Below are 23,988 nucleotides of genomic sequence, written 5' to 3' on the forward strand. Positions count from 1 at the left end.
TTCCGGTTGACCTGCAAGTCATCGCGTGGTAGGCAAAATTCCAAAGCCTGGTATCTCGCTGCCAAGCAAAGACACAGCAAATCGCTACGCCGCTAGCTTCGCAGCGGGGATGGGAGCGTCAGCTTTCTCGAACGCACCACATCGACAACGAATCAAGCGCCCCCTCACCAGGACTTGCCTTTGTTCACCATTGCGACCAACGCTGGTAAAGGGGCTGGGAAAGAGACCGCATCGCGTGCTAGAATCACGCTCGTAGTGCTCAATCCCAATCGTGTCCAAACATTTCATAGCATTCAGGGCTGGTCTAACGAACACGATTCCTGAGGCACCGTCCTTTGAGCGTGACGAGCTGGTCGTGGTTGGTGCTCTCGATCTCTGGCCCGAACCGCAGATTGGGGCAGACGGAAGTGAGACCCTTTTAAATGAAGAAGCAAGACCAAAGGGGGACACCGCGCATTGAAAGCAGCTAGCTACAGAGACAGTCTAGTCGTGGGTGTGTGTGCTGCACACAAATGCGGTCCCATGATAGCTTCCTGCAATGCACAACAAGCGGCCGCGTCGCAACGCATTCCTTCGGTTCCTCCGCAACCTCCGCCCGGAGATGTCAGGCGACCGCGCTGCCTGGTCGGCTGCTGCAGAGGCAGAGTCGCGATCACAACGCGATGGATTTACGACACGGGGAGATGGTCAAAGTCTAGGCTTCGGCTAAAGAAGTCCGGGCGGTTCCTTTCCGCTGGGCCGTTGACGAATCATGCTGATTAGTCCGAGAACATGTCACGAAGATGACGGACACGCAGACGCCTCAAGCGCGTTCTCGTCGAAGCGTGATGAAGAATGAGCAAGCGAATTGTGAACGAATGGGCGGTGTGGGTCATGCATCCGATACGCGCTGGAATGATCCAGGGAGTGTGAGCTGCAGCAGGATCGCTCCATCATCAGAAGCGCGATTGTGATGCTTGATGGACAAACCAGGTCGAATCCTTTAGCGTGACAGAGTGACAGAAGACCTCTCAGCGGGTCTGTATGAACCCTGCCGCGACTGACGAAGCCGACCCATGGTGGAGACTTGGACATTGGCGGTGCAGCAACACAGCGACAAAGTACAGGAACGTGGATGGGCATGCAGCACCGATCGCCAAAGCGCCGCTCTCACGGATTGTACTAAGTTGGCGACGCTCGTTCTCGCATCGAAATATCACACGTGTGAGCCGGAAGCATTCCCTCTTAGCGGGAACGGCTCGCTGCTTGCCGAGTGTCCAGGCTTGACCGAGTCCCGCTGGGTCAAGACATGATACAGGACATGACATGCACGAAAGCTACGACGAAGCGCTACACTCGTGATTATAGGCTCCCATCAAATCTCTTGCCACTGTTCGCGCATTCACGATTGCTTGAAAAGTTCGCGTCAAAGCGCTGATATCCCTCGCAACCCTCTGAATTTGGTCTTGAAGGCAGTTGCGGTCGAACCACAGGAGAAGCCGTCGAAGCCTTGCGGCTGCTGGCCACCTCCCGACGACTCAATGTCAGCCGTTTCCTTCACACGATGCTTTCACATCGGGGGCCCAAGCGCGGCGCTATGCGCTAATGCATGCTCACTGGGCATGATGGCACGTCCAAGTGAGTAGCTGGACGGTCAGGTAAATCGCATGTGGATTTGAGAGATATGCTCTGGTGGCGGAGCGCGATCCCCGCTTGCCTGACGCCGATGCTCAGACTGTGAGGGATAGGTCAGATCAGGAACGGGCAGGGTGCCAAGCTGAACCGCAAGGCACGGGCACACTCACGACTGTGGTTGGTGCGTGTCGACTGATGTGTAGCAATCCTCTCTGCGAGCGCCTTCCACAGCACTACAGCAGCACATGTGAGCTTGGGAGCGCCCCGATTGAGATGCATAAGCTGCTCGCTAGCGTGATCGTAAGACGCCGGGGCGGGCGCGCACGGCCTCGCCATCACCGCGCCCGAGGCGTGTTGTTTTTTTACATCTCTTCTACAGCCGGCGACAGAGTCGTGGCTTCCGACTGGTGGGCGGCCCGATGCACGTATATCATGCATGCGCAGAAGGCCCAAATAATTTGGTCGTTTGAAGGCCGTGTCGTCGCAAGGCGGCAACGCGCACGAGGCCGTCTTGGTTTGACGTCGACTCGTCTTTCTTGAGGGAAGAGTGCTCGATCGCTTTTCATCAGTCACAATCACGGTCGTGACTGGGCAAGTCGTGCTCCTAGTTGAGCTACATTCGAGGCTCGCTGGACGCTCGTCAGCATCGTGACATGGTGTCATCATGAAAGTCCAGACTACGAGGCGTAAAGCTCAGCTCGTGCCAGATGAGGAGGCCGTCGTTCTGCTGAAGTGCCCAGCCTCGTGCCTAGCTCGATGGAAAGCTAGGTGTGGTCCGCGAGCCGTGAGTGTAGCCAGCAAGATAAGGAATCACGAATTCAAGGCACCGGAAATTGGATCGGCAGTGCGCGAGTGTCGGCATGCAGACAGCTCTCAAGATGTGGACTAATCAGCACTCGGAGCACTCAGCTTGACGCTGCGATAGTGCCATGGGACGAGACGACGAACGCCCATGCACTTGCGGGAGTGGACGTACTTCGTTGATGCATTCGAGCGTTTGCCACACAAGGACGCTGGCACGGCCCCATGCCCAAAATGGTGCGCCTTTCCAGCTGACTGATGCGAGTGTGGTCCCCGAGGGAAGCGATACCCCTTTTTTAGCAACCTTGCCCTACATATAGTTGTAAGAGTGTGCTTGGCTAAACGGCAAGCCAGGTGAGACAGAGCAGCGTTGCACGCAAAGTCGGCCGCGCCCCGCGAAGATTGGGAGGGCCGCACATTACCAAAGGAACTGGCTGGACCCTTGCTTGCACCCTCCGGGCTCATTTAAGTGCGGGGCAGCAGGGCGCGGGGGTTCCTGGGCTTGCATCGGAGATGGTGCCTGTGGTCAGATGAGATGGCAAGAAGGGTGGTCTCCTAGCTTGGATCACGACTGACGGCGCGCTGGAGAGGCAGAACACAGCAGGTCTTGAGTCAGGCACCTGCCTAGTCACCCCGCTCGGCAAGAAGGTGCAGCACTAGCGGCTCGAGATCGAAGCTGCGTTTGTGGGGCAGCGGCAGAGGACTCGCTAGGAATTTATCCGTACTCTAAGGCGGTTGCGACACAACAGTCGTTTCCGCGGTCTTGGCCGTGGCGCCGCTTAAGCGAGCTCAAGCGAGCCTCCTGCCAAGAAGAACGCTTCTCTCTTGCGCTGCGCTGCCCTCTGCTGCGCGTAGCACATATGTACTGTAGAACACGAGTGCGACTTCCCGCCTGCATTCGAAGGGGCATCCCGTTCACCACAAAATGCGTCGGCAGCAGACCGATTACGTGTGCTCATCGCCGTTTGCTGCCAGAGCGAGAGAGAGATAGTGAGCGCTCGGTCGAGCCATGGGCTCATCAAAAGGGGGAATTCGCTGTCGAGTCAAGCGCGATCGCACGGCCTGATACTGACATCAGACTCAGACTGCACGTCACGTCGCGGATCTTATGCAAGTATGAGACCTGCTCCGGAACCGCATAGGCGCCAGGAGAGCGCTGTGATTTATTGCTGCACGCGCCCGGCATGATCGAACGACTCGGCGCATCAGACGCTCGGTGCCGCATGACGGGGGTCTCAGAAGGGCCGACTGATGCTTCTCAAGGAAGCCAGCGCGCAACAGACTCCACACACTGATTGGCAGGTGGAAATGTCGCAAGCGCTTCGAAATTGAGGCAGACTCGCGCGCAGCAGGCATGTCACGACGCTTCTCACCCGGCTTTAGGAACGCCCGAGAGATTTTAGCGTGGGCAGATGGCTTCCATCAATTCGCGAGTGCGCGCCACTTGCTCGCAAAAGCTCACAGGGCTTCCCGCGCCAGCGTCAAGGGTTTCGAGAAAAGGTCGCTGCTCGGTGAGCGCCCTACCAGACGATCCTCGTCACGAATTTTAGCTCCCCAGAGTCGCACATGCTGCTTGTTTACGTCCCTCGGGCATAGACATACGTGCGACTACCATGGAGTGCCCGCAAAGACGTGCTTAGCAGAGTGGGGTGCATGCATGCTCGGGACGCTACTAGCGCTCCTACTCACAGCCACACCATCGTCGAGATCGTTGGCGGCAGGTCTTGCCAGTAATGGTTTGCTACGGGAAGGTGCGTCTAGGGCCTAGGCGGCAAGGCTCTGCCGACCATCGACGCGCGATGCTAGGGTTCTGGCCATGAATCCGTATTGCAGCGGGAAGTGGTGTGCGGTGCAAATCACCGAGACTGCCTATAGGTGGGGCATGGGCATCGGAGCTGCTTCGGACTAGAGCTCCTCGTTGCCGAATCCTCGGTGATTTGTACTCCGGTGAGGAGAGCTCTCAGCATAGATGGGCTCTGAGTTCGTTCATTTCTCCATTCTCCATAAACGTAGGGCGGTGTCTTGCGTGAAGTAAGCAGCTTCACGCCCGTGCGCTTCCCGCTCCGACTCGGAAGAAACGGACGAATCAGAGGAGCTCCCTGAGTTGCTCGTGCTTAATCTCTCAGACGGACCGTGCTCCAGTGACTCCGGCTGAGACCAGTGTCTTGCACCTGAGGCTGTCACAATCAGGGGAAGCAAGGGGTGCGCGGAGACGGTAGCAACAGCATCTGGTGATTTTGTGATGGCGTGCATCAGCTAGGCTCGTCCTCGTCGTGGGCAAATTTGAATTCTCACCTGAACCAGTGCTCCAGCTCGCACTCGCCTGCCACGTGTATGAAAGGATTTTGGCAGAGTCACCAAAGCCTTCTGCCGCATCGCCATCAACAAGCTCGGTGTCGTGTCCCGGCTCCTTGGAGACCCTCCACGCGGAGACCCGACCGTTGAGATCACCGGCCAGTAGCCAATGACCGCTCCAGTCCACATCGAAGAAGAGCCGCTGCATACTTTGCACTTGCGAGGATGAACCAGCAAGTCTGCGCGAGAACCCACCAAGGGAGGCAGCTCTGGGCGCGGTGGAGCTGAAATTAGGCCTGGAGCCCGTGTAGCGGAGGTCGTACGCTTGAATGCGATCTGTGCATCGGGAGCTGATGAAGAGAATGTAAGGAGCAGTGGGGTGAAATCGTAGCTTTAGAGTGGCAAGGCGGAGATTCGATATCCCGAAGAGTAAGCCACAATGTCAGCCGTATCTGAGGTGCCGAAAATCCGCTTCAGCAGTACGCACCTGGGAGATGCCTCTGCTATCTGGCTCCCTCCAGCCCGCAAAGAGGCACTCCGAGGCCTCGGTGAGAGCACCGGGATGATATAGCCCAACGGTGCCAGCAAAGGTGCCCACGGCAAGAACTTGTTGGCCTTGACCGTCTGTCGTCCAATTCCAACCAATGGCGACGCAGCTCACGAGCCCTCTTTGACCCGGCTCTTGATGTTTGCGAAGGCGCCGTCCAGGAGTCAGGGGCATGGTGATAGGTGCCTGTCCCGATACGGAGACATCAAACACCGATAGACTGCTAGCATGACCTGCGTAAAGTCTTTCAGATTGGCAGCGAGAACAGAATGAGCTCTTCGGGGCGAGCACACTTCTAATTTTGCAAAGACTCACTGGGTGCCATCCAGACTAAAAGCCAGGCTTTGAGCGCCCACGAAGCGCTCGACGTGGTCCTGAATTGGGTATGCGGCTCGAGTCTGAAGGAAGAGCGTCGCCGCAGAGAATATGCAACCATTAGGCCAAGTAAATCCATGAGAACCTTTCCCCTACACCCGACTGGCAGACTCACGCGCCCGCTGTAAGCGTCAACGAGTCTGATCGGCACATCTCTGGCGCTGAATGCAAAGCACCAGGTAGCCGGATGGTCGAAGCTAGCAAAGGGGTACCATACGACGTCGAGCAATGGCGAAGGTGCAGGCACTGTCAGCACGAAAATCAGACGATGCTCGTCGTCCTTCGTGTCAAGCTTATAAAGCTGAATCTCGTGGTTATCGCATTGAGCCAGCACGTGAGTACCATCAGGAGCCCTAAGTGTCAATGGACGACATGTGAACGGACTTGAGCATGGCTCCGAAGCATTTGGCAGGCGTTTCGGGGCGGCAAAGCCTGTGGCCGGTACACCTTACATACCATCTCGTTTGCCGCCAGATCGCAGGTGCACCCGACACGTTTTCTCCAAGTGTCTTTGACCTCCGTCTTGGAACGATTTCGCTTCTGATTTCTGCGCACAGGAACGGCTGTTTGAGATTCACAAAGATCCGCGAAGGCGAGGCGAAGGTCGCTGGATAGGTTTCCATGTCACCCTCCGCTTGCTCGTCCATGTTGCCGTTTCCTGCTTTGCGCTCAATCCATGTTTAACGCGCCGATCTTTCCTTGAGATCCCACTTCCTCGGGCTCGCTCCATGGATCTTCGAGTGACACTCGGCTTTGCGTCGTTGACAGTCCTTCCAGAGGTGCAGAGATTGAAGGTGGCCTTCTCTGCTGCCACGAGCGTGGAATGAGTCAGAACGAGATGGCATCGCACTCTAGACTCAGACTCGATCTGGATGGTGACTGCAGCAGAGAGTCGTGAGTCATTCACGTGATCGGCTTTGCGCCTCGCTTTCCACGCAGCGTGACTGCCAGATTCAACAGCACACGCACTCACGAATTCACGACGCGCATGCACACCTAGCTGCAGCGCGCGCACATGCGTCCGCTACTTCCTCGGATGAGCGTGCACGCTCCTCCGCGCATTTGCGTGTTGGTCTCACTCACCACCAGCACCCGGTGACTCTTGACTCGAAGGCGTTCTGCGGCCAGTCGAGCAACGTCCTCACTACGGCTGCGGACAACCTCAAAGAAGCGTCTTAGCAGCCGCCCGTGAGCTGCTGAACGGTTCGTCCAGCTAGAAATCCGAAAGACGCTGACGACAAGCTCCACTCAGCGCTTTCAACATGCCGGTCCCCGAAAAGATCGCTGGTGACTGGGCGCCTGCCGCCTATCGGACAGTCGCGGAGGAGCTCACATCCACCATCGATCTTGGCGGCTCAGCATCTGAGATTATCGACTCGCTCGTGCACATTCACTACTCTGTATATGCGGCCGCCGAGAGGCTGAAGAAGCGTCAGGGTCGGAGGCTGTGGATGGGACCAAGGAGCTTCTTAGACTTCATTCATCACTGTGAGTCCAGCCGCCGCATGCCTGAAGCCAGGTAGGTATTGCACAATGTAGCTGAGCATACCTGATGATCGTTGTCACAACCCTCAGATGTCTCGCTCACAAACGAGAAGCGTTCTGCGCTCGAAGAAGAGCAACGACACCTCAATGTTGGTCTTGACAAGCTCAAAGAGACTGTGAGTAAAGAAGACGAGGCCTGCTTCACATTCGTGAGCTCATATGATACTCTTCTTGGTGCTCGCTCGCAGGTCTGGGCTGTGGAGGAGCTAAGGAAGTCGCTCGCTGTCAAGGACACGCAGCTGAAGGCAAAGAATAAGGAGGCTAATGACAAGCTGCAGCGAATGGTAGCAGATCAGAAGCAAGCTGAGGACAGGAAAGTGGAGTCGGAGCGAATGCAAAAGGAGCTCGTCCGACAGCAGGAGGGTATCGTGGTGCGGCGTGAAGAAGTCGAGGCCGAGCTGGCCAATGCCGAACCCGCAGTGCAAGACGCAAAGGCCGCTGTCAGCAACATCAAGAAACAGCACCTGACAGAAGTTCGTTCGATGGGAAATCCGCCTGCACCGGTCAAGAATGCGATGGAGAGCGTCTGCATCGCTCTGGGTCACAAAGTAGACAGCTGGAAGACTGTGCAAGGTATCATTCGCCGAGACGACTTCATTGCGTCCATCGTCAACTTCGACACGGAGAGGCAGATGAACAAGGCTGTGCGCGACAAGATGCGTCGCGACTACCTCTCAAAGCCAGACTACAATTTCGAGCAGATCAACCGCGCTTCCAAGGCTTGTGGCCCACTAGCGAAGTGGGTCATTGCGCAGGTGGAGTACTCGGACATTTTGGACAAGGTCGGTCCGCTGAGAGAGGAAGTCAATGCGCTCAGTGAAGAGGCAGAAAGATCACAAGCAGCAGCTGCAGCGACATTGGACATTATTGCCCAAACGGAACGGGACATCGCGCGCTACAAAGAGGAGTACGCCGCATTGATCAGCGAGGTGCAGGCCATCAAGAGCGAGATGGAAAGAGTGCAGACGCGTGTCAACAGGAGTATTCAACTACTCGACAGTCTCGGATCCGAAAAGCAGAGGTGGGACAGCGCAAGCAAGACCTTTGACACCCAAATGAGCACCATCGTTGGCGACGCTCTTCTCTGTGCTGCATTTCTGACGTATGCTGGATACTTTGACCAACAATACCGCGAAGGTCTGTGGACAGGCTGGGTGGATCACCTCACTGGAGCAGAAGTCAAATTCAAGTCGGGATTGAGCTTCACGGAATACCTGTCTACAGCTGATGAGCGCTTGGATTGGCAATCGAAAGGCCTGCCATCCGACGCACTTGCTACTGAAAACGCCATTATGCTACAACGCTTCAGGCGCTACCCTCTTCTTCTGGATCCTTCTGGTCAGGCGACCGCCTTCTTGCAAAAGTGGTACCAGGATCGAAAGCTCACAGTCTCCTCATTCCTGGACGAAGCATTCGTCAAGAACCTCGAATCTGCGCTGCGTTTCGGCCAGCCTATGCTCGTCCAAGACGTCGAGAATTTGGACCCCATCGTCAATCCAGTCCTGAACGGCGAGCTCAGACGCACTGGTGGCAGAGTGTTGATCCGGGTCGGCACCCAAGAAATCGACTTTAGCCCCTCTTTCACGATGTTTTTGTCTACGCGCGATCCATCAGTGGAGTTCACGCCGGATGTTTGCTCGCGGGTCACCTTTGTCAACTTCACAATGACTCGCGAGTCCCTCCAAAGTCAAAGTCAAGATCAAGTGCTCAAGGCCGAACGACCCGACACGGACAAGAAGCGCACGGACCTGATGAAGCTGCAAGGAGAATTCCAGCTTCGCCTGCGCCATTTGGAGAAGAGCCTTCTAAACGCGCTCAATGCTAGTGAAGGCAACATTTTAGATGATGACAAGGTGATCGATACCCTCGAAACTTTGAAGAAAGAGGCTCGCGAGGTCACCACAAAGGTAGAAGAAACGGAAGCTATCATGCAAGATGTAGACGCCGTCACTCGACAGTACGAACCACTTGCCAAGGCATGCTCTTCCCTTTTCTTCGTGCTCGACCAGCTCAACCTCGTCAATCACTTTTACCAGTTCTCACTCCGATTTTTTCTGGATATCTTTGACTTTGTGCTGCGCCGCAACCCTCATCTTCAGGGTGTCTCAGAACCCTCGGAGAGGCTTCGGATTCTAACCCGCGACCTCTTCTTGGTGGTGTACAAGCGCACCAGTCGAGCTCTTGCACATCGAGACCACGTCATGCTTGGAGCTCTCTTGGCACAAATTTGGAGTCGCGAAGGGTCGGAGCCTGAGGCGCTCGACTCTGAGGAGTACGACTTCCTGCTCGAGGGCGGAGATGTAGTTGGTCAACCTCCTGCCTCGACAGGAGGCATCTTGGATCAAATCTTCTCTCCAGAGCAACGCCAGCGAGTCGAAGCTTACAAGCGGCTACCTGTATTTCGCGGCTTGACAAATCACGCGGAGCAGCATTCGGACGAGTGGCGAGAATTCCTAGCGTCTGCAACTCCAGAGACCGCTGTGCCACGCTTCTGGCCAGAGACAACAGGTGCGTGAGCTGTCGACTGGTATGATTTCACAGAGGCGAATGCATCGTTGACGCAAGTCTACCACAGATCTCGCGGACCTCGTGAGGCGCATCTTGGTTGTCAAATGTCTGCGGTCGGACAGAATCGTGCAAGCGATGACGACACTTGTCAACACAGTGTTCGGTGCAGACATACTTGCCGACACGGCTTATGATCTGAAGAGCATCGTATCCGATGAAGTAGGTGCTCAAACTCCAATCGCGCTGTGCTCCGTGCCTGGCTTCGACGCCAGCTACCGAGTTGATCAGCTGGTGCGATCAACAGGTGTGAAGTGCATCAGCGTTGCTATGGGATCCGCCGAAGGTTTCGCACAAGCTGATCAAGCCATTTCAAACGGTGTGAGGACCGGCCAGTGGGTTCTTCTGAAGAACGTGCACTTGGCGCCAGAATGGCTCTCTCAGCTTGAGAAGAAGCTTTCGACCACCACACCGAATCGCAATTTCCGACTATTTCTTACTTGCGAGACTGTACCATCAATCCCTGTCAACTTCTTGCGAGCCTCGCGGATCCTCATGAACGAGCCGCCTCCCGGTATCAAGGCGAGCATGCTGGACAGTCTTCGAGGCATCGCTCCAAGCCGTCTGCAAAAGGGACCTGCAGAATCGATGCGGCTGTTCTTCTTGCTATCCTTCCTGCATGCCACTCTGACCGAGCGTCTGCGCTACACGCCTCTCGGTTGGTCGAAGACGTTCGAGTTCAATGACTCTGATGCTGAGACAGCACTGGACACCATAGATGCATGGGTTGGAAGGGTTGCCAAAGGTCGCGCCAACATTGATCCAGCAAGCATTCCTTGGGACGCACTGCGGTCACTGATCAAGACCACCGTGTATGGCGGCAAGATCGACAACGAAACAGATCAGCTGCTTCTCGACACTTTTGTCAATGCTATTTTCACCCCTGCAGCGTACGAGTCCGCCTTTCCTCTAGTCGACAATGAGCAAATGCCGCTCATTGCTCCAGAGGGAACGCAAATGGACCAGTTCATTGCGTGGGTGCAAAAGCTGCCCGAACAGCAGCCTCCCCAGTGGCTCTCGCTTCCGCCAACTGCAGAGCGAGTCATCGCGACAGCGCAAGGTGCTGCCCTGCTCAACAAGCTCGTGCGTATGCGTGAGCTCGCGGACGATGACGACGTGGCCCCAACTGCGGCGACTACTGCGCCGCATGAGGGCACGGCGTCCTCTAGCGCTCACGCCCAGCCAGTGTGGATGAAGACCCTACAACAAAACGCCATCGAATGGCTGAAAGTTTTGCCTGGGGATATTTCGAAGCTGACGGGCACCTCTTCGAGCATTGCGGACCCTCTGTTCCGGTGAGGCTGCGCCAGATAGATAGTAGACGACTCGTTTGCGCCCAACGCTAATTTTGTTGATCTGCCCTCGCTCCTGGCTCCAGTTTTTGGGCCCGCGAGCACCGGACTGGTGCGTCGTTGCTAAAGACAGTACGTTCAGATCTCGAGGAAGTCGTGTCCGTTTGTGCCGGAGAGACGCGGCAGAACAATCACAACCGAAATTTGCTGAACGACTTGCCCAAAGGTGCGTCACGTCAGCCAGCGCGTCGATTTGCTCTCCTACCACGCTCACACCGATCGCGGTGATTTTTCTCAGGTGTGATACCAGCATCGTGGAAGCAGTACGCGACACCCAAAGCAATGTCTTTGGGTCTTTGGATCGCCGACCTCACACAACGTCTTGCCCAGCTGGAAAGCGTCACCAAAGAGAATCGGTACGACCGCTTTGCCGTCGTGCTGGGTCTACTCTTCTCGCCGGGCGCGTACTTGACCGCTACGAGACAAGCTGTCGCTCATACGACACGCGTCAGTCTGGAAAACCTCAAGCTTGATCTGCGCGTCAATGATGGGGGTCGCACAGAGAATGGCTTCGCGATTGAAGGTACGCAAATGACCACGTTCACGCCCCTTATATTCTGTCTCTGACACTGAAATCATGCTTTATGGGCGCGCCCAATCAGGTCTCAAACTGGAAGGAGCAGACTGGCTAGAAACCTTTCTCGACGTCAACGATGGGCGCACAGTCAGCTTGTCGCGCAGCAGCATTCTCTGGCTCGACGGAGCTGCTGACGGCGCGGACCCGACGGATACGCCGTCATCTGCGCCTGCGCGGCACGTTCCAATCACCGTCTACCTGAACGGCGACCGCGACAACACGTTGTTTCATGTCAAGCTACCAGCAGCTCAAAGCTTGCCCGTGGCCACGGTCGCTCAGAGGGCTGTCGCAGTCCGAGCAGCTTGACCAAGCAGCATCTTTTGCTTGTCAAAGCCGATGTGATTGCAAGCAGACCAGACCTGTAGCGTCTGCGGTCGAATGTGTTGGCGTTTTGTAATTGTACAGATTGCGTAGAAACATGATGATGTGCGGGTATGAACCTGACGCGTAGTTCTGATGGGTCAGTTCGCGATTCGTGAATGGCAAACATTTACTCCCTGCTGGGAGCAAGCGGAGAGCGCCTCGAAATCGAAGTTCGAGGCACTTCGACGGTGGGAGTCGATCTTGCGGGCTGGGAAAAAGGGCGTGCGGACGAGGCAGGGGGTTTGTATACGATTTCGTCATCGCTTTGCTCAGTGTCGACGGTAAGTTCGTCTTCATCCTCCGACTCTTCCTCATCTTGCAGGACTATTTTGCGTCGAGCATGGGCGCTTCTGGACGTTCCTGCAAAGCTCGCCGGCACAGACCTAGTCGAACGGCGAATCGGCTCGGAAGTCTTGGAAGACGAAGAGGAATCGGACTGCTCCTCCGATCCTTGCGCCGTCGAAGGGGAATCGAAGCGATCGATGCGCAGCCTGGTGCGCGAAGAGGGTCTCGTCTTTCGTTGCAACTCTGTATTCGCCTCCGAAAGAGCGCTGCTCGACGATGGCGATCCACCCCTCTTTGGTCTTGCGACAATCCTACGCAGAGACATACGCGCGATTCTGCCATCTTGAGCTGACCTGCTCACACTCGGGCCCACCGACAATGCGCGAGGTGCTAGTGGTACAGGTGGCCTGGCTGGAGTAGGTACAGCCGACTCGTCCTCGTTTCGAAGCGTGATTCTCTGCCTTTTGCGTATCCTTGGCGGCTCATCTTCGGAATCTCTGAAAGACGAGAGGCTGGTGCTAGCAGTCGTAGTATGGGAATCTTTGCGTTCAAGTTCAACGGCGCCCTCGGTATTGTCGGAGCGTGCCTGGGCCCCGTTCTCTTCGCGGCCCTTCAATGCCATCAATTGCGCTTCCAGGGCAGCGAGCCTGCTTGCCGCACTCGACATTGAAGCCTGGCCAACCGCTGCGTGCCTCTTTCCATCGTCTTGCACGCGACGTGCGCTCGCTTCGATCTTAGCGTCGAGCGCCGCCTGCGCCGCCTGAAGTTTCGCCTCGTACGATGTCATGCGTTCTTCGAGTGCCTGCTCTCGCACTGCCACCTTCTCCTCGCGCTGTGCCAGAGATTTTTCAGCCACTACGAGCTCCTCGTTCTTCTTGTCCACCATCGCTTGCCATTGTCTTTCCTTCTCCTCCAGCTTCGCGCGAGCCGCCTCGTCTCGAGCTTGCCCATCTTGCACAAGCTTTTGCAGCGCCGTTGCGATTGAACGCAAGTTCGCTTCCGCTGGGCCCGACGACCCGTTCTGTCCTCGATCGACAACATTGCCAAGCTTGGCATCTATCTGCACGTGCTGATGTTCCAAAGCCGTGATGCGTTGCTGCAAATGGACTGCAGAGGCCGCAGGCAGAAGTTGGGGAAGCTGCTTCTCCACCTTATCTAAGCGCTCTCGAAAGCCGCTGTCCATCTTTCGAATGTCCACGGACAGACCATCACGCACCGCCTCAAGGGTCTTGCGTTGCGCCTCTAGACGCATCTCGACATTTTCGCCTCTCGCGTGATTGTTCGGAGTGGTTGCCTGCTGCACACCGTGCGGGGAGCCGCCCGAGGACTGGGCTTTCATGGAGTTTGTAACGTATTCTCGTAAGCTGTGTAGCGCCGCGTTCTGCTGCTCCTGTGTAGTCCCGAGACGATGGATTTGGTGAGCGTGATTTTGCAGTCCAAATCTATGTTCCCCGCCCTCCACATCCAGCTGGTTCACCGCTCTTTGCAGGCCTACCAGCCTCCCAACCCCGGAGGTAGCCCGAATCAACCTTTCACGCGTCTCTTCATCAGCATTCCTCCGTATCCTGCTCGAGGCTGTCTTGCTGGCTGCAGCGGCTGTCTCCGCAGTGAATTGCGCAGTATAGCGTGAAGTCCACCGTGCAGGCGCGGCCGGGGGACTAGCCCAGGATGGGTTCGCACTCTCACGTACAGCAGTGGTGCTTGACGCCGGTGGCGCTGGAGTCGCATTGGGCTGAATTGTAGCTGCAGGTCGCGTGAATTGGACCGGCGAGACAGCTTGAGCAGTCTGAGGTTGCGATGCGGCCTGAGACTGGTTCGCAGCCTGACTCTGCGTGCTGCTGGGCGGAGCAAAGGGTCCCTGCGGAGGACGCTGCTGCGCCCGTTGCTGTTCGTGCAGCTTTTGTTGATGCTGCTGATGCTGCTGTTGCTGGTATCTCTGTGGACTCGCCAGTTGTTGTTGGTGCTGCAGAAGTTGCTGATGCTGCTGCTGTTGAAGCGACTGCTGAGCAGGAGTGTGCAGCGCGCGCTGCCACTGTTCAAGCCCAGCAATCGACAGTGGATGCTGCAAATATGGATTGGTCGACACCAAAGCAGGTGCAGGGATCGCTTGAAGCAATTGAGCCGCGGAAGGGGAATGCTGACTCCTGGCATGATAATTCGTAGGTGATCGGCTTTGATGAGCCGGTCCATGCGGTTGCTGTGCGGGTGCTGATTGTTGCACGTGGGTCGAGCCCGAAGCAGCGCCATAAGGTGGCCTGGCTTGCACTGGCGACTGTGGATTCTGTGTCTGCACAAACGAAGAAATGACCGGCGCGGCAGAGGTGCGAATGGGCCCGGAATTGGTCTGCAGTGGCTGAGAATGCGGAACCGACTGGGAGACGAGACTTTGCTGACGCTGTTGTAGAGGCGACACTCTGCCTCCCTGCTGAATGCGTCGTTGACTCTCGCGATCCACCATCATATCAATGAGCGCGCGAACAATACGCTGGAGCGTTTGATGCAGCGAGCCAGGTGTTTTGGAAGAGAGCGTGTTGATGATGCTCAGCACGCGCAAGCACGACGCATATTTGAGCGACAAGACTGTGCTGAATGTGGGAGGTGCCAGGAGCGCGTCGGCAACACCTACACCTTTTTGCTGAGCGAGGATCAACGACTGCTTGATGACTTTTAGGTGCTGATCGATCTCCACTCCGCTCGAAGCAGTGTTGCTGAAGTGATTGGGTGCAAAGGATGCCTTCGCCTTGGCCGCTGCGAACAGCTCGTAGTTGGGATCGCGACGCGGGTCGGGTGGGGGAGTGTCGAGCTCTGTCAGATCGATGACTGTGAGGTCCGCAACTGTCTCGTCTGACGAGGATGGTGTCCGTGCTTTGGGTAGTGATGGGCCTGCTTCTGAGATTTCACCTGCACTTGCGTCACCCGAGGTGGCTTGTTGAGAGCTTACCTCAGCATTCTCCAGCTCCTGTCGAGACACCTCTCTTTGGGCGCTTTCCGGCCTGGCGCCCTCCGCGTCGCGTTCTAGATGACTGGTTTCCCGTTCCACAGTCTCTGAATTTGGTTGCTCAGCAATCAAAGAGACAAATGTACTCGTAGCGCTAGCTGTGTTCGCATTTCCATGTGCTGTTGAGTCTTGATGGAGCCGCGGCAGGGAGTTCATGTCAGAATGGTGTGATCGATCTCGATTCAACTCGACCGAGTGAACAAGAGCCCACCTTCGCTTTCTTGGCCTGCAATCATGCCACTCGTGCGACGTAGAAAGGGCAGTGCGCGGCTTTCTGAAATTAATGGGAGGCGTTTGTTCGGCGGGGGCGCCGCCCCAGCGAGGCAAACCTTTTTGACAGTCCTGGTCTAGAGCCACATTGGTGTGCTTTTCCGTGAGATCGCGTCAGGATGAGATGATCGTGGAGGACGCATTCACGCGATTCCACTGAAGCGTGGCGTCGAAGGGGAGAGGTCGACAGAACGTGCAGGAAGGTCAGGCGAGTTGTGGGACGGCAAAGGTCCTGATCCGAAGGATGCGAATGGGAGCGATGGTCACGCCAGTCTTGGATTTCTGTGGTTGATCAATCAATCGTCTGTCATCAGGAACGGCCATCAGCAGCTGATCGTCGCTGTAAAGGCCTACCTACACACATACATTCACTCGTGACTCACAACTTTGCCAGACTCAGCACGCCCCGCCATGCATAAATCAAGAATCTGGCGCAACCGCGAATTAAGGGCGCGCGCGCGGTCGAGTCGCGACGCGTTTGAGTGCCGCATTTCAAAATTCTGATTAGTGAACAGGCTCGGTGGTATCTAAACTTCTCTCTCTATCTAGCATTCAATTTCTTGATCAAAAATCCAAGTTTTGTCCCTCAAACCGACTTATTGCTGGCCTTCTTCGATTTGTATCATCAGAAATCCTCGATCAGACCCAACACTTTTGAAATCAAGAATAGGAGCTTGCGCTCCAGGACTGAATCTTCGTGTAGTACACTACAATTTTCAACATTCAAATCCACGAATTCTTGATTTCAACAAGGTGTATACCTAGACTCTTGACTTGACTTGATTCGACGTTCGGTCACGTGTCACAGCCGCCATGTGCGTCACTCTGCAGAGTTCTCTCTATCATAAAGGCAGCAGCAGGCGCAGAGAGGCGAGTCACCGAGCTTGTTCCAGGCCGCGTGTGCTTAATCGTGAATCTGTGTCAAAAAAACATACACTCGACTCATCAGCACGAGTCGCGTGCGCGCGTACGTGAAGCGAAATTTGGCCGAAATCGATGCGCACGACAGACATATTATAGCGCTGCCGCATCACGAGGTGAGCTTGGTGTGGGGCCGGCCGCTTTGTGCTTTTTTTGGCCTTCTGGGTCTACGCAGTCACGAGTCATCTCGAGAACTCTGATGAGCTCGACAACCATCAGCACCGTACGCTTGTGACTCATCCAATTCTTGATTCCGACATTCCCTTGGCGACCTCACACACAGCACGATCACCATCTTGTCAGGACAGCAGCAGTTGTTGACCTTCATCACCATCTCGACAGACCCTTCAGCTTGCACAGCACAATCACTCTCCCCGAGTATCTTCGCCTCGCTCCTCGTCCCACCTTGCCTGTTTGCGACTAGACAGCAAAGCTCTCGCATCGCCCATCAAAGCACCTCTCACGCTCGAGGGAGATTGCAGCTGCATAGAGATAGAGTCGCGGCAACAATGCGGGAAGCAGCAGCACCTCTTTTAGAGCTCTTGAAGCATGGATCATCGCACTCGACCCCGCAAACACCTCCGGGCGACGGGCTTACAGCCGAACAGTGGTCGAGCGTTATAGGCTGGATATCTGTTGCGTGTTGGGTGCGTGATACGCTTCAGTGGTCGTCTGCAAGACGAAGTCGATGGGGACGAGGCAAAGGCGTTGTGTCGATCGCATTGGTAGAGGCGCCAAGCGAAAGTCTCTTCATGATCATCACCTTCGATCACGAGTCGCGTCACCTCGCACTTTTTGCCCCCTTGCTTGCTTCTCCGCTTTTCTCGCACATCAGCTGACCATACGCTCTTTCCCCTCTTCCTTTTTTCTTTTGTTTGGTGCTGGGCGCGCTCGCATCTCTGCCGTCCAAACCTCCACGCACACGCGCGCATACAAAAAGGTGATCGTCTACAGTCCGTGAGCATCGCAAGCCTCGTGCACCCAAAAAGGCTCATTTAGTTCTTCTTTCCATGCATATTGGCTGAAATGTTGCCTAGATCCTTCCCTCTTGGAGTCAATTGTGGGAAAATTACGTGTTGAAGTCGGGAGAAGGACTCTCAGTCGCTTTTCTCGCCATTTGGCTGCTGGGCGATGCGCTCAATTTTGTGGGAGCTTGGAGGCAGGGATTGCTGGTCACCATGGTGAGCGGGTAGTGGGTGCGCACGTATGCTGGTTGGTACGCTTGGCTCACTCTTGTCAACGACCATCTCGGATGCGCTCTCACAGGTCGTGCTGGCGGGATACTACTGTCTATGCGACATCGCTTTGATAGGACAAGTGAGCACCTTGGAGTAGCACCTCTGAACTCAAGATTGCGCATGCTCATCCTTTGCACATCGCTTGTCTTGCAGTATTACTGGTACAAAAAGTATCACGACTTTTACCATCCACCCGTCGGCTCTCTTGCGCACGAGACTACGCCGCTCGTGTCGAACCTCGCATCTCCCGCACGAGCCAGCGCCTCGTCCATCTCGGTAGCGACGATCGGCCCAGTGCCGTGTAAACAGCCAAAGCAGACGAGTTGGCAAAGAGAGGCTCTGAAGTACTTTTTCGCAGTAGCTGTGGTTATCGCTACGGGAGTCATTGCTTGGCTCGTGGCCGATAGATATCCTCAGGATGACGGAGGACATCATGGTGGAGATCACAAGAGCCCAGACGATAAGCCAGGTTTGGTATGGGACGCGCAGGTGTCGGGCTGGGCGAGCGCTGCGCTGTATCGTAAGTGCCGCGCGACCAAAGCTTGTATGCATCTTTGCGCTGCGTGCTGATGCTGGACTCAACCGTCTCTTCACGCGTCAAAAGTCTTTTCACGAGTTCCGCAACTCAAGAAGAATTTGACCACAAAGTGCGAAGGTCTCAGCCTCGAGCTTTTCGTCTTTGCAGTGGCAGGGTGAGTCGTGCGATGCACACTGCGTTTTGTGAATTGGGCGCTCATGCCCTTCGTATGACCTGGCGCAGAAATTCTACATATGTCCTGTCCGTGCTGGTCAAGTCCCTCGATCGAGAATACCTGCTCGAAAATTCGAGCTGGATCGTGGGCAGTCTAGGTGCGTTTCGACCGCTAATGTTTCCCCCACTTGTCTGTATCCCATCGCTTGTCAGCCTGTGTGACTTACTTTGTGAGCCGCGCCTGGACTTCCACGCGCATGCAGGCACAATTCTCCTAGACTTTTGCGTGTTGGGTCAGTTCATCTACTATAGAAAGGATAGAGAAGAAGCGAGGTTATTGGCTGCTGCTGCTACTTCGGGTTATTCTCAACATAGACCTTCCGCCGGCGCTGGGCTGAGCGATTCGGAGCGACGTCAGGATGTATCTAGCGAAGCATGAGACAAGAGGAGGCCGCTTCATCTGGATCAGTATGGAGCGCTTACGGGTATTCATCTAAGTTGACTTTGCCAGGGAGGTACGCGTGTCCTATGCATTGTATCAGCAAATTTTGTTTTCCCTACAATAGCAAGCTCTGCCCCAATCGCATCATTCTACCGCCAGCACGTGCTTTGTCTCTTGATTGCGCGTCAAGGGAGATCTGATTTGCACCAGCAATGCCGCCGAAGTCACTTGTGACTTCTCCCATCAGAGCAAGGCAGACTTGAACCTTTGTGTTCAGCTTCAGAAGCATCAAGATGCAGGTCACGATGCCTCCTATCGCAATGTGGTGTTTGCGAAGCAGCAGCCCAATGAAGCCAAAAGCAACGACTTTCGAGTACGAGTGCACGATTCGTTAATTGTAGTTGGACGCCGATGTTGATTGATTCCCTGTGCTGAATATGACTATAGCTCGGCGCAATACCAAGTGTGCTCAGAAGAGGACTCGAGGCAATAAGATTAATGGCGAAGCGAATGTCCCTCTCGCAATCTAGGTTGGGGGACGAGCAAGAGATGACTAGACGTTCTTTCGCGACTCGGGCTTCGACTTTGATTCGGATCGCAAGAGCGCTTCGACCACGAGTTCCGAGCTGTGTACGCATCCTGCACGCGCCAGCAATACCACGACGGACAGAAAAGGTGAGCAGAGGGTGGAATAAAGAGATCAGCCGAGGCTGTCGAACGACTTTGTGAGAGGAAATTACCTACCACGACGCCTCACTCACCTTCCAACAAGGGGATGCCCGTGCTCCAAGATCCGCATGTCCAGATGCCTGGAAAGGGAGCAGCTTCAATGCTCGACGGTCCGCCTTGCGCGTGCCCTACATGCATCTCCCACGTTGGACCCAATGCTCTATCTCTGACGCGCAAGACGAGCCTTTGCAGACCGACTTTCGCACGCTGAAATATGGACACACGGTCAGCTCGATCGAGCGCAAGGGTCGCCGAGATGTTGCGAGGCCGCCATTCGAAAAGCGCTCCAGAGCTCTGCTTGGCATGAATGGACAGGATCGCTCTGTCGAACGAGCTCTGCGAGATGATGCACGATTTGTCGGGATACAACGAATCGAGTGGGTTAGTCGTTTGCAACAGGACGTTATTGCGAGAGCTGGAAGATGAAGCTTTGCAGATGATGTGCGTGGCCATTGTAGCTTCCGAAGCTTGCGAACTAGATGCAGAAGAATGTGGCAGCGTGACGAGGTTCAGGTCGCGCCAGTCCTTCTTGTTGGGAGGCAAGAGGGACGCGTCGGTGTGGTTGATGACCACGCTGCGCTCGTATCCGAACCTAGCCAGCGCCTCGGCAGTCACGCGGATCCGCTCGGATTCGAGCGAGCAGGCCAGCCTCTCGCCCTTGGAGGTGACGGGGTAGGATAAGAGAGTGTCGCTGTAGGCAGCCAAGAAACGAGCACTTTGATCTGCTTGCGTTGCCAAGATGACGTGAGCAAAATTAGTGTGCAGATGTTCCGTGTCGTCTTCTCGCACGAGCAAATTTGCTGCACCACTTCGAGATGAAGCGGGCAGCACGGCGAGCACACTCGTGCCGGTGTGTATATTAGAAGGCTGCAGCTCGCTCAGTAGGCGCTCTTGCACGGCACGGACCCCCGCAGCTACGGTAAAGTGACTGCGCGAAAAGGTGGCAGCAATATATGCGCTGTGGGAGACCAGGCAGCGCCGGTGAGCGCACATTCGCTCGTTCGAGGGCGCGAAATCACTCACAGAATCTCTGCTGCTGGTGCTTCTCTCACTGTCTGACCTCTGGCAGTCATAACGGCGCTGAACATGGGTATCAAGATGGTGTCTACGAAGCTGCGCCTGAGCTTGTGATGCTCGCACCAATCATGAAGGGGAGTGGTGGCGAGTGGATGAGTTGGATCGGTAGTATTGCCGAGATGATGATGCCATAGCGCGACGATTAGCAAGTACAAGTAGGAGATGATGAGGGTGATGAGCGTGGAGAGGTACGCTTTGAGGTTGTCCACGTGGCGAGATACTAGCGCTGCTCCACCAGTACTGCCTTCGCTCTGAAGCGACTCTTGACCCAGCGCGTTCGTTGTCATAAATAGCCTGGAAGGAAGTGAGACGCCTCGACCACCTGAAGAGCCTTCGTAAAGCAAGTGCGGCGAGGGATCTGGACGGCCAGACGCAGCGATGGAGAGGGTGCTGAAGCTGAATGTGAAATTGGAAGGTCTGGTCTTGATGCCTATGCGCCTATACAGCCGAAGCAGGCGCGGGTAATAGCCTGATGGGAGGCATTTGATGAGATGCAGCGTTGTTGCAGCTGTAAGCATATATGCTTCCTAAAGGGAAGATGTCGCACGCTCTCGCTCGCTGAAAGCGAGGTCCACTCACCAGCATTGAAGCTCCTCATTGGCGTGTCCACCCTTGACTTGCCCTCCAATTCCGCATTCTGCACACCCGCATCTCTGAATTGCTCGGGCACATCGATGCTCTGCGAGTCCATGCCGAGTTTTTCTGATCTCTCAAAGATGTGCACCTCCACATCAACAGCATCGCCGTCAGAGCTGGTTTTGGTGAGCAAGAGATGTGCAGCTACCAGGCCAGAAAGACCACTACCAACAATGGCCACCTTGATGCGTCGCTTGCGGGGGCCATTGCATCGTCCTTCAAGCCATCTGGCATCCTCGCTTGGGCTTGTAGCAGGTGAAGAGCTGGATGTAGAAGCCGATTGATGCGAGTCCGAGATGGCGTCTGAGAGCAGAATGGAAGGTGCCATGCTGTGCTTGTGCCTTTGCTCACGCAGACTGCAAGCCGTCGCAATTTGGTGGTGGAGTTTCAAGGCGCCATGGCGAGGATCGGGTGTGGCATTAAAAGGTCGTAGTAGGATTGTTGTCTGCTTCTGGTCGGAGATTCGTGTAGGTCGGTCGGTAGGAGTTGTAGGACCGCCGCTTCGTGCGTACACGTTCGTGATTTGTGATTGCACGCACAAGACTCGCTTAGCTGCCTACTTTTTATACCGCGCTTCCTACTCATATCTATTCACGATTATAGCTGCTGCATGCGCGTGCAGCAGCGGCAGCGAGCATGCTGCATCAGGCAAACGCGCGTCTTCCTTAATTTGCTCGCTTCCGCCGTACCACCAAGTCACGTGAGTGGGACAAGATGGTGGGTCTCGCTTCGACATCTTACTTCTTCTGCACCACCGCCAACTGGGAACTCCATGTTGTGCGTTCATTCCAACCTCGATCATTCATCCCTCTTCGCAAGATTTTCGTCGCTTCCACCGATAGGAAGCCTTGCGCAGGCACTTGCAGTCGCGATCATGAATGACGCGGCGCTGAACGTCTGTCGCAGCTGAGCGATCTCTTGGGCCACACCTCTGACAACATGTCAGCACCGCCAGCGCCTCTCCCACCGCTGCTGCACCCTCAGCAAGCTGCGTCACCCACACCTTCTCGTGGAGATGGCATTCCCGTCGAGGTGGAAGATGCGTTGAGGGCGTGGGGCGCGCAGACGATCCAAGATGCTACCATGCTGTTGGATCTGCCGCAAGTGGCCGCTGCTACTGCCTGCACCCTCTTTCAGAGATTCTGGTTCGTTAGCAGCATGCGTGACTTTTCCGTCATTGTGAGTGCATGCGCAGTACTCGAGAGGCACTTCGCGCGATTCATAAGCTCAGCGGAAGTGTTGTGAATTGCGCATCGTGCTCTGACACGTGCGTCGCTCTCTACACGCAGGATTTTGCTCCTGCTGCTTTGTTTTTGGCTTCGAAACTCGTTGAAGCGCCTTTGCGGCTGCGCGACCTGCTCAACGTGTTCGAGTACCTCATCAAGCGCGCAGAGCACTACTCGGAGCATTGCGGCGAGCGAGGTATATGGTTCTACAAGGACCCAACCACCGCGATAGAACCAGCAAGCACCACTGGTCATTCCACTAAGAATGGTAGTGACGAGGCCGGCCCGCCGTCGTATCAACACAAGGTGTCGGGGTACTTTGCTCAGAGCTTTTACGACGCCAAAGACGCACTGGTGGTGGGAGAGATGCAGATCTTGAAACGACTTGGGTTCAATACGAACGTCGTGCCGCCTCATGCCACCATGGTCAATTATGCTCAGATGCTGGGCATCACACAGCAGAACGAGCTAATGCAGAGAGCCTGGGGCACGCTCAATGACATGTGAGGGAGACTGTGTTCGGTAACAGTAGAGCTCATCCTGACTGGACTCTTCTTTGGGCCGACTGTGCCCTCCTTAGGTTCCAGACATCGCTTCCGTGCCTCTTTCCGCCACACGTGCTCGCCGCTGCAAGCATTTATCAGCTGACGCTCACGCCGAGTGGGTCGGAAGCTGCAGAAAGCACATCAGAGAGACAATCGCTACTTAGCCTACCGCTTGATCCAGCTCCTTGGTGGGAGCTTTTGGATGTGAGGGAGTGGGAGCTCAGGGCTGTATGCGCTCATCTTGCGCGACTTTATAGGAGAATCGCCCCGCTCATTGCGTGGAGAGATGGAGGAGCTGTGAGATTGGCAAGTCGTAAGGGTATCAGACGTTGGCTGGATGCTCGTAATCAGACATAGATTGTTCCTGCGCGATGGTGAGAATGCGTCCAGGCGAAGCTATGCATCAGCATCCATCGATGCACTGTACCTCTTTGGCTACCGCTCTTAGGGTCGAAAGGGAGGCGCATATGACGGTTGCTCGAACACATTTGCCCTGTACGCGATCCATACACACTGTTGGGCTCACTAAGCTCTGCTGTTGCGCTTCTGACTGAGCTCGGCCTGGGAACACCTCGGCTTGTCGGCTTGAAGAGACTGTCAATCCTCTTCTGCGCTTGAGATGTGATGTCGTCAAGTGGAGAAGGGTCTCATGAGTTTGCTGGGCTCGAGTGCGCCCCTCCTTCGATCAACGGAGCACCCTTGCGTGCCCGCAGCAGCGGACATATGGGACGCGCAAGAACGCGTCGCGCGTTGCACTTTACGCGTGCACGGCGGGGTGCGGTGTGCCGACACACGCGTACCGTAAACCACGGACGCGTTGCTCAACAAGAACACTCACGACAATGATGCGAATGACTTCTCAGACCGCGCGTACATACATGTTTGTGCACTTTCGT

The 23,988-nt window shown here is 55.6% G+C and overlaps 6 protein-coding genes across 6 annotated transcripts; 3 read left to right on the plus strand and 3 right to left on the minus strand.

Moving 5' to 3' along the window:
• Positions 1-4,292: 4,292 nt before the first annotated feature.
• Positions 4,293-6,512, minus strand: IE81DRAFT_214535 (hypothetical protein). Its single transcript, XM_025510994.1, has 6 exons — positions 6,089-6,512; positions 5,748-5,985; positions 5,573-5,655; positions 5,198-5,501; positions 4,711-5,101; positions 4,293-4,643 (listed from the first exon to the last, which is right to left on the minus strand). Exons 1-6 carry the CDS (start codon positions 6,277-6,279, stop codon positions 4,402-4,404), a joined length of 1,449 nt encoding a protein of 482 aa, XP_025367834.1. The 5' UTR covers positions 6,280-6,512; the 3' UTR covers positions 4,293-4,401.
• Positions 6,513-6,708: 196 nt separating this feature from the next.
• IE81DRAFT_325352 (cytoplasmic dynein heavy chain 2) lies at positions 6,709-12,106 on the plus strand. Its single transcript, XM_025514485.1, has 7 exons — positions 6,709-7,120; positions 7,208-7,293; positions 7,366-9,685; positions 9,753-11,037; positions 11,121-11,260; positions 11,333-11,617; positions 11,697-12,106. The coding sequence occupies exons 1-7, from the start codon at positions 6,895-6,897 to the stop codon at positions 11,975-11,977; spliced, it is 4,623 nt and encodes a 1,540-aa protein (XP_025367835.1). The 5' UTR covers positions 6,709-6,894; the 3' UTR covers positions 11,978-12,106.
• IE81DRAFT_325353 (hypothetical protein) lies at positions 11,997-15,919 on the minus strand. The gene is made up of 2 exons (XM_025514486.1): positions 15,529-15,919; positions 11,997-15,445 (listed from the first exon to the last, which is right to left on the minus strand). Exons 1-2 carry the CDS (start codon positions 15,551-15,553, stop codon positions 12,162-12,164), a joined length of 3,309 nt encoding a protein of 1,102 aa, XP_025367836.1. The 5' UTR covers positions 15,554-15,919; the 3' UTR covers positions 11,997-12,161.
• Positions 15,920-16,615: 696 nt separating this feature from the next.
• On the plus strand, positions 16,616-19,036 carry IE81DRAFT_325354 (PQ-loop-domain-containing protein). Its single transcript, XM_025514487.1, has 8 exons — positions 16,616-17,155; positions 17,449-17,465; positions 17,563-17,689; positions 17,775-17,825; positions 17,900-18,266; positions 18,351-18,438; positions 18,507-18,595; positions 18,701-19,036. The coding sequence occupies exons 1-8, from the start codon at positions 17,018-17,020 to the stop codon at positions 18,874-18,876; spliced, it is 1,053 nt and encodes a 350-aa protein (XP_025367837.1). The 5' UTR covers positions 16,616-17,017; the 3' UTR covers positions 18,877-19,036.
• IE81DRAFT_316306 (hypothetical protein) lies at positions 18,957-21,863 on the minus strand. The gene is made up of 4 exons (XM_025512559.1): positions 21,265-21,863; positions 20,632-21,154; positions 19,641-20,566; positions 18,957-19,518 (listed from the first exon to the last, which is right to left on the minus strand). The coding sequence occupies exons 1-4, from the start codon at positions 21,647-21,649 to the stop codon at positions 19,433-19,435; spliced, it is 1,920 nt and encodes a 639-aa protein (XP_025367838.1). The 5' UTR covers positions 21,650-21,863; the 3' UTR covers positions 18,957-19,432.
• Positions 21,864-22,084: 221 nt separating this feature from the next.
• IE81DRAFT_316307 (cyclin-like protein) lies at positions 22,085-23,655 on the plus strand. Its single transcript, XM_025512560.1, has 3 exons — positions 22,085-22,500; positions 22,611-23,050; positions 23,128-23,655. Exons 1-3 carry the CDS (start codon positions 22,261-22,263, stop codon positions 23,447-23,449), a joined length of 1,002 nt encoding a protein of 333 aa, XP_025367839.1. The 5' UTR covers positions 22,085-22,260; the 3' UTR covers positions 23,450-23,655.
• Positions 23,656-23,988: the final 333 nt, after the last annotated feature.

The sequence above is a fragment of the Ceraceosorus guamensis genome (assembly GCF_003144195.1).
Source record: "Ceraceosorus guamensis strain MCA 4658 unplaced genomic scaffold IE81scaffold_60, whole genome shotgun sequence".
Classification (NCBI taxonomy): Eukaryota; Fungi; Basidiomycota; class Exobasidiomycetes; order Ceraceosorales; family Ceraceosoraceae; genus Ceraceosorus; species Ceraceosorus guamensis.

Bases quoted from the DNA above. Each gene is read 5' to 3' on its own strand.
- IE81DRAFT_214535 (XM_025510994.1), bottom strand. From the start codon at position 6,279: ATGGACGAGCAAGCGGAGGGTGACATGGAAACCTATCCAGCGACCTTC. The intron at 5,502-5,572 runs GTGAGTCTTTGC...CCAATCTGAAAG, and splicing joins TTTAGTCTGGATGGCACCCA to ACTTTACGCAGGTCATGCTA. The intron at 4,644-4,710 runs GTGAGAATTCAA...CAAAATCACCAG, and splicing joins GAGCTGGAGCACTGGTTCAG to ATGCTGTTGCTACCGTCTCC.
- IE81DRAFT_316307 (XM_025512560.1), top strand. From the start codon at position 22,261: ATGTCAGCACCGCCAGCGCCTCTCCCACCGCTGCTGCACCCTCAGCAA. The intron at 22,501-22,610 runs GTGAGTGCATGC...CTCTACACGCAG, and splicing joins TGCGTGACTTTTCCGTCATT to GATTTTGCTCCTGCTGCTTT. The intron at 23,051-23,127 runs GTGAGGGAGACT...TGCCCTCCTTAG, and splicing joins TGGGGCACGCTCAATGACAT to GTTCCAGACATCGCTTCCGT.
- IE81DRAFT_325354 (XM_025514487.1), top strand. From the start codon at position 17,018: ATGCGGGAAGCAGCAGCACCTCTTTTAGAGCTCTTGAAGCATGGATCA. The intron at 17,690-17,774 runs GTGAGCGGGTAG...GCGCTCTCACAG, and splicing joins AGGGATTGCTGGTCACCATG to GTCGTGCTGGCGGGATACTA. The intron at 17,826-17,899 runs GTGAGCACCTTG...CTTGTCTTGCAG, and splicing joins ACATCGCTTTGATAGGACAA to TATTACTGGTACAAAAAGTA.
- IE81DRAFT_316306 (XM_025512559.1), bottom strand. From the start codon at position 21,649: ATGGCACCTTCCATTCTGCTCTCAGACGCCATCTCGGACTCGCATCAA. The intron at 21,155-21,264 runs GTGAGTGGACCT...GCCTCCCATCAG, and splicing joins AATGAGGAGCTTCAATGCTG to GCTATTACCCGCGCCTGCTT. The intron at 20,567-20,631 runs GTGAGTGATTTC...GGTCTCCCACAG, and splicing joins GCACCAGCAGCAGAGATTCT to CGCATATATTGCTGCCACCT.
- IE81DRAFT_325352 (XM_025514485.1), top strand. From the start codon at position 6,895: ATGCCGGTCCCCGAAAAGATCGCTGGTGACTGGGCGCCTGCCGCCTAT. The intron at 7,121-7,207 runs GTGAGTCCAGCC...CACAACCCTCAG, and splicing joins CTTAGACTTCATTCATCACT to ATGTCTCGCTCACAAACGAG. The intron at 11,618-11,696 runs GTACGCAAATGA...GCGCCCAATCAG, and splicing joins GAATGGCTTCGCGATTGAAG to GTCTCAAACTGGAAGGAGCA.
- IE81DRAFT_325353 (XM_025514486.1), bottom strand. From the start codon at position 15,553: ATGATTGCAGGCCAAGAAAGCGAAG. The intron at 15,446-15,528 runs GTGGGCTCTTGT...GGCTCCATCAAG, and splicing joins TGCAGGCCAAGAAAGCGAAG to ACTCAACAGCACATGGAAAT.